Source organism: Bos grunniens, chromosome 2, assembly GCF_055505025.1.
Source record: "Bos grunniens cultivar Pamir isolate PY7600 chromosome 2, Bosgru_T2T1.0, whole genome shotgun sequence".
Lineage (NCBI taxonomy): Eukaryota > Metazoa > Chordata > Mammalia > Artiodactyla > Bovidae > Bos > Bos grunniens.
This window is the reverse complement of record NC_141166.1, coordinates 65,554,119-65,574,379: the sequence shown is the minus strand read 5'-3', so window position 1 is coordinate 65,574,379 and position 20,261 is coordinate 65,554,119. Positions and strand designations below refer to the sequence as shown.

At 45.5% G+C, this 20,261-nt stretch overlaps 1 protein-coding gene across 2 annotated transcripts in view; it reads right to left on the bottom strand.

The window, feature by feature from the left end:
• The window catches only part of SCTR (secretin receptor), a 75,163-nt gene that overhangs the window by 2,795 nt on the left and 52,107 nt on the right, over positions 1 to 20,261 (bottom strand). For both annotated transcript variants that reach the window (XM_086349741.1, XM_086349732.1), the window contains exons 8-11: positions 11,182 to 11,242; positions 9,945 to 10,014; positions 6,435 to 6,526; positions 4,407 to 4,533 (exon numbers count right to left, since the gene is read on the bottom strand). In XM_086349741.1, coding sequence (XP_086205867.1) covers positions 4,407 to 4,533; positions 6,435 to 6,526; positions 9,945 to 10,014; positions 11,182 to 11,242 — 350 coding nt within the window. The remainder of the gene's footprint in view (positions 1 to 4,406; positions 4,534 to 6,434; positions 6,527 to 9,944; positions 10,015 to 11,181; positions 11,243 to 20,261) is intronic.

Sequence of the window (20,261 nt, the reverse complement as noted above, 5' to 3'; positions counted from 1 at the left end):
ATGTCCAGCTCACCTAAGGACCCTCGAAGGCCAGCCTGCCCTTCCTAATAGGCTCTGCCCTCAGGCCTCCTCGGCTGGTGAGCACCCTGCCCCACAGAGGCCTGGGTACCACAGCCCTGACTGCAGGTAGCCCAACCCCTCCTCCCAGTGCCAACCAGGCCTGCTCCTGGCTACTTAAGACATGGACAGGACTCCAAAGAGGGATGAACCAGCCCCTTTATAGTGCGTTTCATACACGGAACTGCTCTGGGATCCCAGCATTCTAACAAGAGTTTTAGAGACAAATTGGAAGGATCTGCTCTGGAGTCTCAGACATGGATGATGTCATACAAAATGGGGACTATGGGGGCGGGGCAGGAACATGTACTCAGGGCAGTGGTTTCCGTTTGGCTGCACACGAGGATCACTGGGGAGTTCTGGCCCAGGTGCACTGTGTGCCCCAAATCCGAATGTCTGGGGTGGGATCAGCAGCAGCTCTGAAAGAGCCCCAGATGGTTCAAATGGGCATCAATGACTAGGAGTTGCTGTCAGAGAGTATGAAAGGCAGGCTTTGCAATAAACCAGAGCTGGATTTGGGCCACAGCTTAGCCTATGTAATTGTGGCTTCTGGGTTCCAGGTGCTTCACTTAATTCTTGCCAGATCTCTGGAAGGTAGGCAGGGAGGATCCCTGCTTCCAGGTGAGGGACTTGAGTCACAGGTTTTGGTGGGCCTGGAGCTGGAGGTCAGGCTGCTCCCCTCACTGGACCGGGGTTTCCCAGCATCAGAGATGCTGAGACACAGTCTCTCTGTTCAAGTGAGGGCCAGAGCCCTGGGTGAGGGCAGGTTAGATGTGCCCCAGGTAAGTAGAGGGTGGCCTCCCACAGCCAACAAGTTTAGGAAATACCAGTTTTATACAGTCATTACAAATGCAGTCTCTGAAGAATTTTAGTGAGCTGGAAAAATCTTCATGATGGAATGATAGAGAATTAAATATAACAAGGAGGGTTAAAAAACCATACATCATGATCTCAATTACATGTGTGTAAGTGTGTGTACATGTATATGTCTTCTTGGATAGAAAGGAGACTTAGAAGTAAACACACCATTTTAACAGAGGTTATTACATTGGGTTATAAGAGTTTGGATGAATTTGCCTTTCTATTTTAACTTCTCCTTACTTCCAAATTTTCCTCAGTAAGCAAGTATTTCTATAATTAGGAGGAACTGACTCTGCAACCCCGTGGACTGTAGCCTGTCGGGCTCCTCTGTCCATGGGATTCTCCAGGCAACACTGTTAGAGTGGGTAGCCATTCCCTTCTTCAGGAGATTGTCCCAACTCAGGGAATGAACCCAGATCTACTGTACTACAGGCGGATTTTTTACTGTCAGCCACCAGGGAAGCCCCTAATAAACTTCAGTCTTTAGAAATATATGATGGTGATAATGGTATTGTGGTTCTGCGTGTGTCCTTTAAGTTCTTGTCTTTCAGAAAGTATATACTAAAATGTTTACGTTTGAAATAACATGATGGCTTGAGTTTGCTTAAAATGATGAGAGATGGGGAGTGGATGGAGGTGAAATAGGATAGGTCACAGAAGGGTAAGGGCTATATGCAGGTTCATTATATTGCTCATTTGACTTTTGTATGTGGAAAAAATTTCCATAATACAGAATTTAAAAAATATTTATTATATCACTATATATGTATAAAATATAATAAAATGATATATATGTTTGTATTTGAGCAGTGGTTCTTTTTTTTTTTAAAAAAAAACACCCTTAAAGATCTTTTTTTTCTTTGTAAACATTCCTATGGGCTGGAATAAAGCACAAGCTGGAATCAAGATTTCTGGGAAAAACATCAATAACCTCAGATACGCAGATGACACCACCCTTTTGGCAGAAAGCGAAGAAGAACTAAACAGCCTCTTGATGAAAGTGAAAGCGGAGAGTTTAAAAGCTGGCTTAAAACTCAATATTCAGAAAACTGAAATCATGGCATCCTGTCCCATCATTTCATGGCAAATAGAATGGAAAAAACAATGGAAACAGTGACAGACTTTATTTTGGGGGGATCCAAAGTCACTGCAGGTGGTAACTGCAGCCATGAAATTAAAAGATGCTTGCTCCTTGGAAAAAAAGCTATGACCAACCTAGACAGCATATTAAAAAGCATAGACATTACTTTTCCAACAAAGGTCCATCTAGTCAAAGCTATGGTTTTTCCAGTAGTCATGTATGGATGTGAGAGTTGGACTATGAAGAAAGCTGAGCGCCGAAGAATTGATGCTTTTGAACTGTGGTGTTGGAGAAGACTCTTGAGAGTCCCTTGGACTGCAAGGAGATCCAACCAGTCAATCCTAAAGGAAATCAGTCCTGAATTTTCATTGGAAGGACTGATGCTGAAGCTGAAATTCTAATACTTTGGCCACCTGATGCGAAGAACTGACTCATCTGAAAAGACCCTGATGCTGGAAAAGGTTGAAGCAGGAGGAGAAGGGGATGACAGAGGATGAGATGGTTGGATGGCATCACCGACTCAATAGACATGAGTCTGAGTAAGCTCTGGGAGTTGGTGATGGACAGGGAAGCCTGGCATGCTGCAGTCCGTAGGGTCACAAATAGTCAGACATGACTGAGCGACTGAACTGAACTGAACTAAAACATTCCTATGGGAACATTTAGGAAAGTGCTTTTGGTTTTCTGTTAATAAGCACGTCCCCAGAGAGGAGCCAAATGGCCTTCCATTGGGTGTAGTCTGCAGCCCTAGCCACAAGCCTAGTTCCAGAGACAGGAAGTCCTCATCTACGCAGTCCTGGGTCTCCAGGTTCTCATCAGGGTCACTACCCAATTCTGTCAGGTGGGTCAAGACCTTCCACCCATCTTTGGACAGCCCCGCCCACCTGATAAAAAGGGCCATGGTGAGCCCAACCTTCCCCCATGTTACACGGAAACTTCCTGATCCAGAGAAAAAGCTCATGGATTATACACAGAGACTAGGTCTCCAGGGGTCTGGGGTGCCGGCAAGAGTCTTTGGGCAGAGAAGAGGCTCAGAAGAGTGCAGCGGGACAGCCCTGGGGTGGGGTCTGCAGGCAGGGGTTAGGGCCAGACTGCACTCAGGAATGCGTTCCCAGTGATGTGTCTTCCCTGGAACCTGAGCAGGACAGGGGGAGATGACCCTGGGCACACCCTGTCCCGAACAGAACTCCAGGAATGAGGGAGGCACCCAGCCTCACCCTGAGGTCAAGGCCTTCCCAGGTGAGGAAGTCTCTGTGGATGGTCTGTGTGTTGATGACAAGCTGGCTTCTTCAGGAAAACCCACTGGGAGAGATTTCTCTCAGGCCCCAAAACTATAATTCTAGGTTTTCCCTGGGAACCAGGCTGCTTACATCTAAGTCTTGAAACAGAAACAGAGTGTGTTTCTGCCTCTGCTTTGGCTACCGGGAAGCTCCAGACCAAAATTTATGACACACTTCTCCCCTCTTTAGAGAACTTCATCAAATTTGTTTCTGTGTATGAACTCAATTTTGGCTTTACTTCCTTTATTCACTGATCCCTCATCTGCTTATTTTTTGTCCTTTGTATGTTTTCTCTGAAAGCTACATCATATTATTTTTGGAAGGAGATAGTTATGAGTAAATAAACAAATAACATTGTGAAGTTTGGGATTCATGTTAAAAGTCCCTTCTGACCAAATAGGTTTACTATATTTTTTAACTACACCATCTTGTTGAATTAGTAGGTATGTCGTTTCTCCTCTCCCCTTTTTCCCCTTTTTTTAAAGTTGGTTTTTATTTTTAGTAAATTGTGTATGTAATTTGTTTCAGAGAGTCAAATGTCTCTTGTCGCCAAAACAAAAAGAAAGAAAAGAAAAAAAAAAACAGTAGCCTCCTGACCTCCTTGCCCCTGTTTCCTGTTCTTCAGACTTGGAACTCTCCTGACTGATTCGGCATAATGTGCTGATGTGGTTACTTCTGGATTTTTCAGCTTGGGGCTTTTTATGGACTTCCCAGTGTGCAGATGAGGATATTCTTCTACACCGCCTTCCACCCCACCCTCCTCTTCCGCTATGCTCATCTTCTTGCCCCCTCCACTCCGTGATGGCTCAGCTCAAGCCCTCAGTGCTTGCATTGTCTCTAACTACCGAGAGCTGTGTGAGCTAGTGCACCAGGGTTACATTCCCTTCTATCCTCCCTGGAGTCAGCCTCTCTCTCCTGAGTTGCATCTCCCACCCCCATATGACACGTGACTGGTGGGGAACTTGGGACCCACTGAGGGTCACACAGCACAGTGAGGTCCTGCCCCTGCCTCTCTTGGGTCTCTGCCAGATGAGGCACTCCTCTGCCTTCGGGAAGACTGGGTTTTGGCCTCTCTAAGGAGAAAGAATGCCTCCTTTCACCTTAAAGTTGCCGTCCCTGGAGCTTACCTGGAATGAGCCAAGGGCCAATTCAAAAAACAGCTGGATCTCCATGGCATCCTCGGGGGAGAAGGCGAAGATGATGTAGTGGATTCCAAAGAGGGGGATCAGCAGGAGGGTGGACTTGGCCAGACGCCTGGGGACACAGAGGCACTGCAGTCTCGGGCAACCCCACACCCACAAGCACCCCCATCTTGCCTGACTGCAGGAGGCTCTGCCACGGTGTCCCCACTGCTTGTTTAACTTTCATTATGGAAAATCTCCAGCTCCCACATACCCAGTACCTGGATTCAATACTTATCAGTCCATGGCCACTCTCCAAACTCTTGGATTATGCAACCTTATCAGTAAAATGCTTTGAACCCATAGCCACAGGAATAACGCTATAACATATGTGCATATGTTACTATTAAGATATCACACACTGTCTAACATATTATTAGCAAAGCCACCATTCTCATTTGTTGGATAATGAATATCTGTAAGGAGAAGCTCTTTTGTTTTCTTCCCAGGGTAGGTTGCCAAATTTAGCAAACAAAAATACAGGATGCCCAGTTCAATTTGAATTTCAGATAAACAACAGATAGTTGTTGGTTTTGTTTTTTTTTTTTTGGTGTAGGTACCAAAAAAAACTATTAGCTATTTATCCAAGCCTCGGATTAAACTGGGCATCCTGTATTTTATCTGGCAACTTTATTCTTGATCCCCAGCATGACCCTACTTCAGAGCCACTGCTCTAAAGATACCATAGGAAAATCTGTCACCAAGTCATCCATGCCTCTGCCAGATTCTGAGAACCCAGAACATCACAGAGAAAGCCTCTGGTGGACACTGATTTATCTTTAACATTTGTCATGGGCTGAACTGTATCCCCCTCCCCACAAAAAAAATTTTAAGTTGAAGCTCTAACTAACCCCTATTACCTCAGAATGTGACTATATATGCAGATAGGGACTATGAAGAGGTGATTAAGTTTAAATGAGGCCATCAGGGTGGGACTGTAGTCTAATCAACTGGTGTCCTTTTAAGAAGAGATATGGGGATTGCACACGTATAGAGAAAAGGTCATGTGAAGACTCATCAAGAAAGTGGCTGTATACAAGCCAAGGAGTGAGGCCTCCAGAGAATTCAAATCTGCCAACACCTTATTCCTAGGCTTCTAGCCTCCAGAATAGTGAGGAATTAAGTTTCTCTTATTTAAGTCAGCCACTTAAGTCACCACTTTAGTGGTGTCTTGCTATGGTAGCCTGAGCAGACTAATACATCGTCTTTCTTGACCATCTCAAAGGTTTTAAAGTATTTTTGAATCACATTATCTTGAAAATCTGGTGAAGGTATAGTGAAAGCTGGAAAATACACAGTCGACCCTTGGCACCCATGGGGATTGGCTCCAGACCCACTACAGACAATGAAATCCTTGGATGCTCAAGTCGCTTATATGAAATGGGGTATTTGCTTAAATCTATGCACATGCCCCATATATTTAAATAATCTCTGCTGCTGCTGCTGCTGCTAAGTCGCTTCAGTCATGTCCGACTCTGTGCGACCCCAGAGACGGCAGCCCACCAGGCTCCCCCATCCCTGGGATTCTCCAGGCAAGAACACTGGAGTGGGTAGATTACTTATAATACCTCATACAATGAAAATGTTTTGATTTGGATTTTTTTCCCCAAATATTTGCAATCTGCAATCCAAGGTTGGTTGAATCCTTGGATGCAAAACGCACAGATAAGGAGAGCCACTGTCCCCATAAAAACTTGAATTTGGGCCCCTGACTCCCTAGCCTTGTCCCAAGGGTGAGATATTTGCCTACAGGGGTCCTGCTTAGATTTCTTTTCTCCCCATCTCCAGGGCAGTTCTATGCAGAGGAAAGGACCCACCCCTCCTTCCCTCCACCCCACAGTAAACTCCCCAGGATGAGGTCTCAGTTCTTCCTCCTCCTCTACCTCTATAGTGTCGAGCACCAGCTGGGTAAACAGTAGGTGTTCCATAAATGCCTGCTGACTGACTGAGTGCCTGTCTTTGCCTTCCACTTACTTATAATGGTTCACTTCATTTCCTCTTGTTTCTTGAGTTCTAAGTTTTCTCATCAGGATTCTTAGAATGTTTATAAAAAGGATGAAATTAATCTGTAAAACACAAGACAGAGGTGAGGCTAAAGACGATCTGCTTTCCGGCCACCTCTCCTGGCTCCAGCCCCAGGCAGGGAAGGCAGTGTAGCCACAGCAAGACGGCACATCACGCCCTCCAGCACACCCAGTCCTGGAGAAACACACTGTCTTCCATGGCTCAGCCTCCACTCCTGGGCTGCAGGAGCTCTGAGGTCTGCTCAGTCGCAGGGTGGATCACTCACAATTGGAATGTTTTGGAATCTTATTAAAATGCAGGCCTGAGATCCAGCATTTCTAGCAAGCTCCAGGGAATGAATGCCAAAGCTGGGCCTTGGACTATGCCCAAGTAGCAAAGGCTTTACAAGCAGAGGTTCTCAAAGTTTAAGGTGCAGATTGCTGGGCTCCGCCCCCAACAGTTATGGTTTAATTTGCTTTTTTTTCTTTCTTTCTTTCTTTTATCTGCAGCTTGCAGAATCTTGGTTTCCCCACCAGGGACCAGGCCCTCGGCAGTGAAGGCCCAGAGTCCTAACCACTGGACCACAGGGGAATTTGCATTCTTAACAAGGTCCCCAGTGAAGCTGCCAGTTTAGGGACCACATTTTGAGAACCACTGCTTCAGAGACTTACAGTCGTTCTGCAGCTCAATCACCAGCTCCAGGAAGCCTTCTTGATCACCTCCTTTTCCTGATTTATTGTAGTTAGGGATGATGCTACTTGTAAGGGCACTTGAAATACTTGCAAGGGGCCAAGTGCAAGCATCTGTATGTGTCCATTAACTGCCAATTCAATCCTGCCTTTCTAAAGGACAGGGACCAGAGTCTGTTGCTTTTGGCATCATTTGCCCCACTCCAGTAGTGCCCAGTGCCAGCCACACTACGAGGTTGCCCAGATAGCACCCTCTGTCCTCCCCTCACCCACCAGCTCCAGAATCATTTTGCAGAAGCAGGGATCAGTGGAACTGACTGGGCGGGCACCCTCATTGTTCAGACGAGTAGCCTGGGGGCCTACGGCCACTTGCCAGAAGACACAGGATTAGTGGCGTGTCTAGGACCCCAGCTCAGCATCCCTGGTCAGGACACTTCTCAGCTCACTCTTTGTGGATCTTGCTGTAAGCTGTACATGGTATAAACTAACAAAGGCTCTTTTATTTTTTGCCTTTGAGTTGTATTTAATAGGAAGCATTTGAAAGCAAAAGGGAAAATTTTAACTATCCCAAGAATGAACCTTAAATAGTGGAATTCTGGGCCCCGTGACAGGCTGGGAGAGAGATACTTGGCATCAGGAATGCCCCCACCCCCACCAATATCCTCAATCACTAGAGAGACCACAGTCTCCTGAAATCAGCCTGGGCCCTGGGGCTCTCCTGGGCTGGCCTGTCAAAGTCCCAGAATTATAGCAAGGAAACTGGCTCAGTATCTAGCAGCTATAGCACAGCAGTTGATCAAATAATTTCAAGTGACATTGGAAAGTTTACATCTACTGCTAAGGGAAAAAAAACAAACCAGGACACAAAACTATAATAAGCATTTTGAAAAAGTACATGCACTCAAAGAAAATTACAGGACAGAAAAGCACAGCATCATAATGTCCATCTAGGTGCTACAAATATGGGTGATTTTAGTCCTTTTTTAAAAACACATTTTGTATTTTTGCACTTTTATATGAATTCTATTACTATTATTTTAGAAGCGAGAATATATTTTGATTTAACATAAAACAAGCACATTCTTTGTATAACATAATTAGTGATAGAATAGTCAATATTTTTATGCCATATTATTTGCTAATAAAAAATGTTCAGACATTATTTACATGTGACAAGCTGACAAAAAACAACTTTTGATAAATAATAGCAGATTTCAGTATACAGTTTTCAGTGTATTAAGACTGTATATAGGAAATGAAAGCCTAATATCTTTCACTATCCCTTAAAGTTTAATTTAGTCAGATTAGAAAACACTATGCTAAAGTTGGCCTAATCAAAATTATAATCAAATTATTTATTTATTAACATAAAGTGACTTTGGGTAGCAATGTATCAGGGCAGCAAAAATAAAGTTGTGTTTAAAGCACTAGACACCCTCTGTACTGGTGATAACTGTGCATTACTACCGTATCAGACACTACGTTTCTAACCCTAACTCCTACCCTGAGTGGTTCCAAATTAATGAATGACCTTCACACCCTCTAAGAGAAGCAGAAATAGGGAAAAGTCATTATGCTCTCCTGAGCTACTCAGTGGCCTATCATGGCTGCTACTCAGATTTCTCTACAATTTCTAGCTCTCCTGTTGTGAGTTGAGATAATAGGGAGGATGGTGTAAAATTCTACTCTTTCGTTTGTTTGGTTTTTGGCCACACCATGCAGCATGCAGGATATTGGGTTCCTCGACCAGGGATTGAACCCACGACCCCTGCATTTGGAGCGCCAAGTCTTAACCACTGGACCATGAGGGAAGTCCCAAATTTTACTGTTTTTTCCCCCCCAATTCTACTATTTTTGAAAAAAAAAGGAAAGTGGTTATGGGATGGCCCCTTCAACCAGCCACACAAGGAAAGCCAGCGAGCTAGTGGAAGAGGGGGCTGTTGCCCAGTCTAACCCTCCTGTGAGCCTAGTAAGGGCACTTTCTGTCACCTGGTTCTGTAGTCTTGGCATCCCTCTGAGACTGTGCACATTACTTAGGAAAAGGGCTGCCCCAGGGCGCGCCCCCATGGATCTTCCTTATCCTTAGCCACACCCACAGGCTCAGCTACAGGGCTCTGGACTGCAGAGCAGAATCACCTGGGAACGTAAAACCAAGCCTAGTGCCCAGGCCCCTCCCCAGGACAAGGAGAGCCTGAATCTCTGCTACTGGTATTTTTAAAAGGCTCCCAGGTTGACAGGAGAGCAAAGGTGGAGACACCCTGAACTGCTCTGTCTAAGAGTCACTCCTGAATCTCGCCCCTGGGGCCAACTCTTCAGGCCTGCCCTCCCGCCCTGTCATATCACCACACCACAGAGGCCAAGACCACAGCAGCCTTGGCTTTCCCCAGGTGCTACCCGCTCTATGATCCTGGCTCAGTGAGTCTGCCCAGTTCAACCACAGAATGCTTTAAAAATGATCAAGATCCAACCATCTGAACCAGTGGAGGCAGAATCTCAAGCGACCTGAGCTAGCCACTCTGAGTAAGGAGCTCTGCTTAGTACACTGAAGCTGCTCCCAGCAGACAAGGCCAAGGCAAGCTTTTGCTCTGGACTCGCTCTCCTCCCCTCTGGCAGTCTCTGGGGGCAGGGCTCCTAGACTCTCCTGCTGCTGCCCAGACTCTGGAAACTCTGGTTTATTCCTCCATACACCTGGAGGCAGCAATGCTGCCTTTGCCAAGGCCCTCCACCCTGCAAGCCTGTCACTGTTCTGGTCTCTCCCATTGGAGCCAGATTAGGGGGGCTAGCTACTTACCAGGATGGAGAGGATCACAGGCCCTCGGATGACCCACCAGATAGACGCGTTGGCATTGATGTCCCAGCACCTAGGGAGGGACAGCCAGGTATGACTAGGAGTGGGGAGCTGGGCTGACTAGAAGAGACCTGTTCTCAGAGGTGCCCTTTGCAGGAAGGAGTACGTTGTGGTCCTGCCCCCTGTAGACTGTGGGCTTAACACCCTTAGGACTGACCATCTTCTGCTGCCAAGAGCACCGCCAGGGCTGGGGAGCGTCCAGGCTCCAGGCAAGCCCAGTGAGTGTCTAGGGAGCAAAAGCACACAGATCTGAGATGGAAGATTCTGGACCCCAGAGCCAAGTGCATGGTCAAGATCACTGGGGAGCGTGGTGGCCAACAGCAGCCAGGCAGGTGAAGTGTCAGGAAGTGAAGTGCCTGGGTGAGTGTCATGTGACCTCAGCCCTGGGGACATCAGGCACAGGGCTGGGAGCATGGGGGACTTGGCAAATAGACAGACTGCGCTTGGTCTAAGGTGGCCACAACTCTGTCCAGCTCATTTTTGCCACAAGGGACCTAGGGAATGTTGACAGAACTTTCCATTTGTTCTAGAAAAATTAAAAATCCAGATTTTTCTTAGAGAGAATTAATTCATTTTAAAGGATTATTTTAGACTGAATTTGGACAGCAAGACACTTTTACACCTCGTCCGTCATGGCCTGGCTGTGTCATTACATGATGAAACATGGCCTCCCACGTGGCCATGCTGCCTCACCACCTCCCCAGCTTCCTTCAAGCTTTCCTTCCGTGAGCCCACTCACAGTAGCTCCCAGGCTCATCCTGAGCCAAATCTTTAGAGAATGAGACTAGATCTCTTTGTACCCATCAGGGATTTGAAAGCTGCTTCTACTCTCCTGCTCTCCTGAGTCTGCAGGACTCAGACATCCCATGTCGGGAGGACAGGAGGAGGGAGCTGCCAGGAAGAGAAAAGCTAGGTTGGTCCTTAGAGCTTCCTCCCTGAGCAGCACAGCTCTTGTCAGGCACAGAGCTGATCGGGCAGCAGAAGGGTGGCTCAGCATATCTGAAAACACATATCCAGGAGAGCTGGGTACTCAGCAGCCTGCACGGCAGAGAACCCGCCTGCGGCTCCAGGTCTGAGACATAGGCCTCTCCTAGATAACAGCTTCAGAGAAGGGTCCATCCTATTGAAAGAACTGGACAATATAAAATATACTCTGTTACCTCTCCATCCGACAGCTTACCCAACATCTTCCAGAAAGTGCCTGGTGACAGCCCATGAAGCAACAAAGATGGCTGGGGAACCTGAGGGTTAAAAATAAAGGTGGGGGGGGGTGGGTAGGCAGAAGGGAGATGACTCAATTTTCCACACCCTTATGAGAAACAGGACAATCGGTGACTCTAGGCCAGATAGTGAGCAGATGCTGAGGTCCAGTTGCCATGGAAACCTCCTTGCCATCCTGTGTAAATAAGCAGCTTCATGCTTCAAGGGTGCCATGGAATCCTTGGGAACTGACGCAGGATCAGATAGATCCTGAAGGCCACTTCGGGGCAGGGGTATCCTGGAAGCTTGGGCCACACTCTGAAGGACTGCTGCAGGGCAGAAGGGAGGGGACCACGAGCTTGTGGAGGCCACTGGTGGAGCCCCTTTATCAAACTGAGATATTTGGGGAGGGGATACAAGACCAAAGGAGAACAATCAGTTCTATTCAAATATTGATTTGTAAGAACTTTAGCCATTTGACTGATAATGTAATCTATCGGCATCATTTAAACAAAAACAGATTTTAGACTAGAGACTTGTAATACACAAGGATTTTAAAGACAAAATACAAGAACATTTCCTGACTTCTAGTTGAACATGTTAAGTTGAAGTTACACATTTATCTGTTTCTCACTGACACCCCTTCAAAATGACAGTACAAAATTAAAATGCTACAAGCCTATAAGCCCAAAGAATGGAAAAGGAGGGTACAGCAGATGAGAGATGTCAATACACTTAGGAAGCTGGCAGCTGGCAGAGGAGCAGTAACTGACTGATGTCCCAGAGCAGAGAAAGCTGAAGCATGAGTGCTGCATGGGCGTGCCTCTGAGAAGGCACTTGTTCTGTGCCTGGGGGTGGGCAGCAGGATGGTTTGGAAGTCTGGACAGGAGGCAGGTAACCACTCCAGGTGGTCAGAACCACCCTCCCACAACCAAATAGTCAGCTGTTCATCTCTAACAGAAATGAATCCTCAGGGGCAACTGAGCCAAGGAGGACTGGGGCTCTGGCCCAGCAGAGGGTGGGAGGGGTTCTCAGCTGAGCTGGTCTACGCCTGTGCGGCCCAGTACTGCTGTCTCTACGTGTGGCTTCTGAGCCCTTGCTACGTGGCTGCTCTCAGATGAGATGTGCTAAAAGCACAAGATAGCAGATTTGGAAGATCTGGCATGAATAAAAGAATGTAAAATATGTTATTAACAATTTTAAAAATTATACATTAAAAGGTTGATATTTTGGTTATATTGGGTTACATAACATACACTATTGAATTTCACTAATTAGTGAAACTAGATTTTTTTTACTGTGGTTACTAGAAAATTTTAAGTTATATAAAATATAACTCAGATTCTATTTCTAACGGACATGCCTATCTATCCCCTAACTGAGAAGAGCCCCATCCCCAGGCTGCTCAGTTTTCAGACCTCCAGCAGCCAGGATTCTACGCTGCTCCAGCCCTCCAACCTCCACCCCAGGTGGGAGATGAAAGGATTCCTCCCGGAGGAAGCAAACGGCCTTAGAAAAAGGGCCTGTAGATAGCCATGCTGAGGACCCCCAACACAGTGGCCATTTCCAGCCCAGTCTCCCACGAGAGATGTTACCCAACCCCCAAGCACCACCACCACCCCACACAGACACACGCAGACACACACACACACACAGACACATACACACACACAGACAGCCTTCAGTCAACACTGAAGTGACTCATTCTTAATTATGAATGGTCAAGGTCACCAACATCTGAGGAAGGCTGGTTACATAAAAGACAAAGACCAAAACAAGCAGAGAAAAGGAACTCAGAGGAAATAGACCATACAGGCTGTAGGAGGAACTTGAACAAAACAATTCTAAGGAATATCATCAGAGAGATTAGAGGGAAGATTACCTCTACAAGACACAAACAGGATGTTGAAAACAGGGAGCATTCAGAGAACAAGGAAGAGGGCTTGGAAACTAAATATATGATGATCAAGACTAAAAAATTCCATAGATTGTCTGGAAGATAAAGACCAGGAATTGCCCAGAACACAAAGTGTGGAATGAAAAGTATTAATAGGAGGAGAGAAAGGAGAAAATTAGAAGTCAATTCCAGGATGTGAACCATCTGATTAAAAGTTTCAGAAAGAGAGGATAAAAACCAGAGGGAAAAAAAAGATCAAAGGGACAGTGTAAGAAGACTGTCCAATAAATGACAGATGCGAGTCTCCAGATCAAAGGACCGCCACTCACCAGCAAAAAGGATGAAAACAGACTTGCATGGGGGCACATTCCTATGACATTTCAAAATGCAAGGGACAGGGACTTCCCTGACAGTCCAGCGATTAAGACCCCATGCTTCTGGACTTTCCTGGTGGTGCAGTGGATAAGAATCCACCTGCCAATGCAGGGGGCCTGGGTTTGATCCCTGGTCCAGAAAGATTCCACCTGCAGAGGAGCAGCTAAGCCTGAGAGCCGCAGACTGAGCCTGCGCTCTAGACCCCGAGAGCCACAGCTGCTGAAGCCTGCACTCTCGAGGGCCCTCAAGCCTAGAACTAATGAAACTACTGAAGCTCGTGTGCCTAGAACCCCTGCTCCACAACGAGAGACGCCACCACAATGAGAAGCCTGCAGAGGGCAACTAGAGAGTAGCCCCAGTTCTCCACAACTAGAGAAAGCCTGTGGCAGCAAAGACCCAGCACGGCCAAAGATAAATAAAGCAGTGTGTACATGTCGATTTCAGGCAAGGGTTTTAAAAAAAAGACTCTGCACTTACACTGCAAGGGGTACAGGTTCCATTCCTGGTTGAGGAACTAAGATTCCACATCCTGCATGGCACAATCAAAGAGTAAGAAAAAAAGAAAAAAAATCACAGGGGACAGAGAGAAGATTCTGCAGCTTATACAGAGAGGTGAGTAAAAGCTTGGGAAACAGAATGACATGGCAAGTCCCAAAACACCAGATGCCAAAATAGAAGACCTTCAAAATTCTGGGGAAACAATTTTCAACCTAATTTCTATGCCCAGGAAAACTATATGTTAGGTGTGAAAGCTGAACAAAGATATGTTTAGGGACTTCGCTGGCGGTCCAGGGGCTAAGACTCTCCCTCCCCATGCAGCAGGCCAGGCTTCAGTCCCTGGTCAGGGAACTGGATCCCACATGCCGCAACTAAGACCTTACAGCCAAATAAGTAAATATACTTAAAATAAAAAAGGTATGTTTAGATATGGAGTGCAAAAGAATGTAGCTTCCATGCATTCTCTGTTAGACAGATACCAGAGGATGAACTCCAACACAACCAAAGAGTAAACCAAAGATAGGGAAACAAGAAGTCAAGGTATAGGATTTGTGGAGGAGATGAAGAAAAACTCAGTGTGAAGGTTAAGGGAGTGAGTGAGTCTACAGAACGACCAGAGGGCAGAGCAAGAGGGCAGAAAGCTCCTTTAGAAAGAACACGGGATAGTAGATTATGTTAAATGGCATATCCCCCTCCACCCCAAAGGTTCATATCCTCAGAACCTTAGGTGTGACCTTACCCTTTCCTGGAAACAAGGTCTTTTAAGGTGTCGTTAGTTAAGATGAGGTCATATCTATAGGGGTCTTAATCCAATATGACTGTTATTTTTTTAAGAAGGCACTGAGACCCAGACAAAGAGAAGAGACACAGGGGAAGAAGACCATGTCGAGATGGAGGCAGAAATTGGAGTGACGCTCCTACCAGGTAAAGAAGACCAAGGACTGCCAGAAACTGGGGCAAAGGCATAGAGCATGTTGCCCCTCAGAGACCTTAGAAGGAATTGGCCCTGGCAAAGCCTGACTTTGAACTTCTGGTCCCCACAGTGGGAAAGAATAAATTTCTGTTGTTTTAAGCCAGCGGCAACTTGTTATAGCAGCCCTAGGACACTGATAGAGCAGGAATAAACCAAACAAATAGGACTGATAGATTACATGTTGTTGCCTTTGATGATAGGAAACCTGGCACTGGATGGTTTTCCAGTTCTGTTGAGAATTTGGGAGAATTAATGACAACAACATAAAATGAGTCAGTTAAAAATGACTCCATAATTTTGGGATTAACATATACATACCACTATATATTGTCACCCTACTTATTTAACTTATTTGCAGAGTATATCATGCAAATGCTGGGTTAGATGAAGCACAAGCTGGAATCAAGATTGCAGGAAGAAATATCAATAACCTGATATGCAGATGATACCACCCTTATGGCAGAAAACAAAGAGGAATTAAAGAGCCTCTTAATGAAGGTGAAAGAGGAGAGTGAAAAAGCTGGCTTAAAACTCAACATTTAAAAAACTAAGATCGTGGCATCTAGTCCCATCACTTCATGGCAAATAGATGGGGAAACAATGGAAACAGTGACAGACTTTATTTTCTTGGGCTCCAAAATCACTGCAGATGGTGTCTGCAGCTATGAAATTAAAAGACACTTGCTCCTTGGAAGAAAAGCTATGACCAACCTAGACAGCATATTAAAATGCAGAGACATTACTTTGCTGTCTGTCTTTCCAGTAGTCATGTATGGATGTGAGAATTGGACCATAAAGAAGGCTGAGCGCCACACAATTGATGCTTTCAAACTGTGGTGTTGGAGAAGACTCTCGAGAGTTCCTTAGACTGCAAGGAGATCCAACCAGTTCATCCTAAAGGAAATCAGTCCTGAATATTCATTTGAAGGACTGATGCTGAAGCTGAAACTCCAATACTTTGGCCATCTAATGCGAAGAGTTGACTCATTTGAAAAGACCCTGATGCTGGAAAAGATAGAAGATAGGAGAAGGGGGTGACAGAGGACCAGATGCTTGGATGGCATCACCGACTCAATGGATATGAGTTTGAGCAAGCTCTTGGAGATGGTGAAGGACAGGGAAGCCTGGCATGCTACAGTCCGTGGGGTTGCAAAGAGTCAGATATGACTGAGAGACTGAACAATGACATTATATAAAGCAATCAACAGGGACCGGCTGTAGCACAGGGAACTCTACTCAATACTGTGTAATAACCTATATGGGGAAAGAATCTGAAAAAAGTAGGCACATGTGTATGTACAGCTGATCCACTTTGCTGTACACCTGAAACTAATGCGACACTGTAAATCAACTATACTCCAATACAAAATAAAAATTAAATTTAAAAGATGACTCCATAAAACATAAAAAATCAAATATTGGAAGTAAAATGATTTTACACCACTTGGCTTGGTAGTGAACAGTATTTATATAGACATAATGATGTATACCAGTCCATACTAAAGGAAATCAGTCCTGAATAGTCATTGGAAGGACTGATGCTGAAGCTGAAATTCTAATACTTTGGCCACCTGATGCAAAGAACTGACTCATTTGAAAAGACCCTGATGCTGGGAAAGACAAGCAGGAGGAGAAGGGGACGACAGAGGATGAGATGGCTGAATGGCATCACTAACTCGATGGACATGAGTCTGAGTGAATTCCAGGAGTTGGTGATGGACAGGGAGGCCTGGCGTGCTGCAATTCATGGGGTTGCAAAGAGTCAGACACGACTGAGCGACTGAACTGAACTGAACTGAATGATGTATATATTGAATATGATTTGTGTGTGTGTTAGTCGCTCAGTCGTGTTTCACGCTTTGTGACCCTATGGACTGTAGCCCACCAGGCTCCTCTGTCCATGGGATTTCCCAAGCAAGAATACTGGAGTGGGTTGCCATTTCCTTCTCCAGGGGGTCTTCCCAACCCAGGGACTGAACCCGGGTCTCCTACATTACAGGCAGTTGCTCTATCATCTGAGCTATGAGGAATATTTATATAGACATAATGATGTATACATTGAATATGATTTAGCCCCAAAATGTGAACAACTCTAATGGGAAGATGGAGGTGGTAGATGAAGAATTTTATATCCTTCCCTTCCATCACAAGGAGTCAACCAATAATATCTCAGATGGACAAATCAAGAAATAGTAGAATATCATTTAGAAATATGAGAGTAAATAATAGGAGGAAGAACTGAAAAATGGGAAGGTATTACCTCTGAGAGGCAGAAGTGAGAGCCTTTTCAGGGAACTTTTTTTTTTTTTTTTCATTTTAGGCTGACATTTTATTTTTTAAGGAAGTTTATACTCTTTTTAAAAATTTTAATTTATTTTTTAAATTTTTGGCTGTGCTGGGTCTTTGTTGCTTTGTGCAGACCGTCTCGAGTTGCAGAGAGCTGGGGCTACTCTTCGTAGTGGTGCAGGGCTTCTCATGGCGGTGCCTTCTCTTGTTCCAGGTGCACTGTCTTCAGTAGTTGCAGCACACAGGCCCCGTAGTTGCGGCTTGGGGGCTCCAGAGCTTGGACTCAGAGGTTGTGGCACACAGGCTTAACTGCTCCATGGTGTATGGAGTCTTCCCAGACCAGGGATCAAACCCATGTCCCCTACACTGGCAGGCAAATTCTTATCCCTGTGCCACCAGGGAAGTCCTAGACTTGTACTTCTATTTAATTCTCTAAACCAAGTGCATGTATGACATTGATAAAAAATTTCTTTACCTAAATTCTGGGTCAGTTCAGTTCAGTTCAGTCGCTCAGTTGTGTCCGACTCTTTGCGACCCCATGAATCGCAGCACGCCAGGCCTCTCTGTCCATCACCAACTCCCAGAGTTCACTCAAACTCAAGTCCATCGAATCGGTGATGCCATCCAGCCATCTGATCCTCTGTCATCCCCTTTTCCTCCTGCCCCCAATCCCTCCCAGCATCAGAGTCTTTTCCAATGAGTCAACTCTTCGCATGGGTGGCCAAAGTACTGGAGTTTCAGCTTTAGCATCATTCCTTCCAAAGAACACCCAGGACTGATCTCTTTTAGAACGGACTGGTTGGATCTTCTTGCAGTCCAAGGGACTCTCAAGAGCTGGGTACTTTTGGCAAATAGGGACTCTGAGGGCCACTTGTTTATTATTATTTGTTTTACATCTTTAATAGTGAGTCAGTGGAAAATAACTGCTTAAATTATGGTTTTAAGTGTGGCCCTTGGGACAGTGGTGTCAGCATTACCTGGGGCCCAGTGAGAAATGCAGAATCTCAGGCTCCACCCCTGCCCACCAGGCCAAGACTCTGGCCAGGGGAGGGGCCCAGGGCCGGGTGGGAGGACATGCCCTCTGCATGATTCCAATGCAGCTCCAGCTGGAGGAGCACTGGTTTGAGTTCCCTCTGTGAGTGGGAGGGAGCTTGATTCATCTACGAAAGCCTGAGGTGTCACACTTTCCTGGGCACAGACTGACACACCAGCCACCTTGAAAAAGTAAAAGTTCTGGATAAGTATTAAAAATTTTAGATGCCTATGCCTTCTGACTCAGGGGCCCCAATTCCAGGATTTTCTATAACATATGGAATAAGCTTTGCCCATAAAAGCACTCTTCACTGTGTTATTCGTCACAGTAAAAAATGAGAAACAATCTTAACGTCAAAAAAATAGATATTTGGTTATATACATCCACAGAGTATTAAAAATGTTTATTGAAGATTTGAAAGAATATAGAGCATGCTTCTGTGTTCAAGGAAAGAGGCAAGATTCAAAATTCTACATACAGGATAATTGTAACCAAGTGGGAAAAACTAGGAGTATAAAAAAGTCTGAAAAGAAACCCCAGAAAATGTTCAATAGATGAGACTATGGCAATTTTTTTTTCTAATTTGAAAAAAAAATTTTTTTTGCAAAGTTTTATGGTTGACCACATACTCATTTAAGCAACTTATCTCAGGGCCTGGGGCAGGGAATAAGTACAAACTGAGGCAGGGGCTGCTGCTTTTGCAAGAGAAAAGCCTTTCACAGTTGGAAAGCTTTAGACCTTCCTGAGTCCCTTCATATCCCCTTGGGGTTGTGCAGGCAAAAAGGCCGGGAGAGAAGGAACTGGTGCTGTTTTATGTGCGGCTCTAACCCCAGGGCCTGGTATATAGTAGATGCTCAATAAATATTTGAGAAAGAAAAGAAGGTTCTCATCTCATTAAACCTCCTAAGAATCTGTGATGGAGATATTATCACAGTTTAATTTTGTCTCCTTGCTAGACTACAAACCCCTTGAGTGATGGAACCGTTTTTATTTTTGGAATCTCTGTAAGCCCTTCTGAGCACAAAGAAGTGCTCAAAGAAAGCTGAATAAATTACAGTCCTGATATTATAGATGATGAAACCGTCCATGTTCATTCAGGAAAATCCTGCCAGATCTGGGAGTCAAGGCTCAGGGAGCTGGCTCCATATTGGGGATGTTTGGGGCAGAGTTGGCTGTATAAGGCAAGTCCCTTGTCCCAGGCTCTCTGGGACTACTGGCCAGTGTGGAAATCCAGATCAGCAGGGCCCTACAGCTTCCGCTAGCCAAGGGTCATGTGTTAATCAGACTGTCAAGAGTTCAGAAGCAGGAGGGCTTGGCAAACTCTGGCAGTTCAGGCAAGTTCCCTGATGGTCTGATAGAGGCAGAACCCTTGCACATGATTTAGACAAGCAGAAAAGACAGTGGAGGGCATTCCTGGCAGGGGCACTTCTTAATTAAAGGCACCAAGAGGAGAGTAAATGAAGCTAATGGCTGGTACACATGACTACCTCTGTAAGCCTGTGAGTCACTCACAGAAATCTGACTCCGTCTAGAACCCAGTGGGTAGTTTACATATGTTTATCAAATGAACAGTTGAAGGATGGATGGATGGGTGGCAGGTGGACAGATTGATGGACATGTGTATGCCTGGAAGGATGGATAGATGTTTGTTTGTGGCAGAGTAAGAGTTACGGGGCTTTGCAAAGAGACAGGCCCTGGTTTGAATCTTGACTCTGTTCTTGTCCACAGTGTGAGCTGAGCATGTTATGTCACGTCTCTGAGCCAAGGTTCCTAAGAGGCCTCTGGAGGTTGTTGTGATGATTAAAGTGCTCAGCTCAATGCCTGGCATACAGTAGGTGCTCAAGAAATCGGAATTGTTATCACCTTCACTGGCCAGAAAGGAAAGGGGGAAGAGAAGCAACGGGACCTGCAGTTGACTGCCTTGCTACCATTTCCTCTCCTGCCTGGACTGAATCCTGAATATTTCTTTTGAGAAGCTCTGTGGTTTGAGTAGCTGAA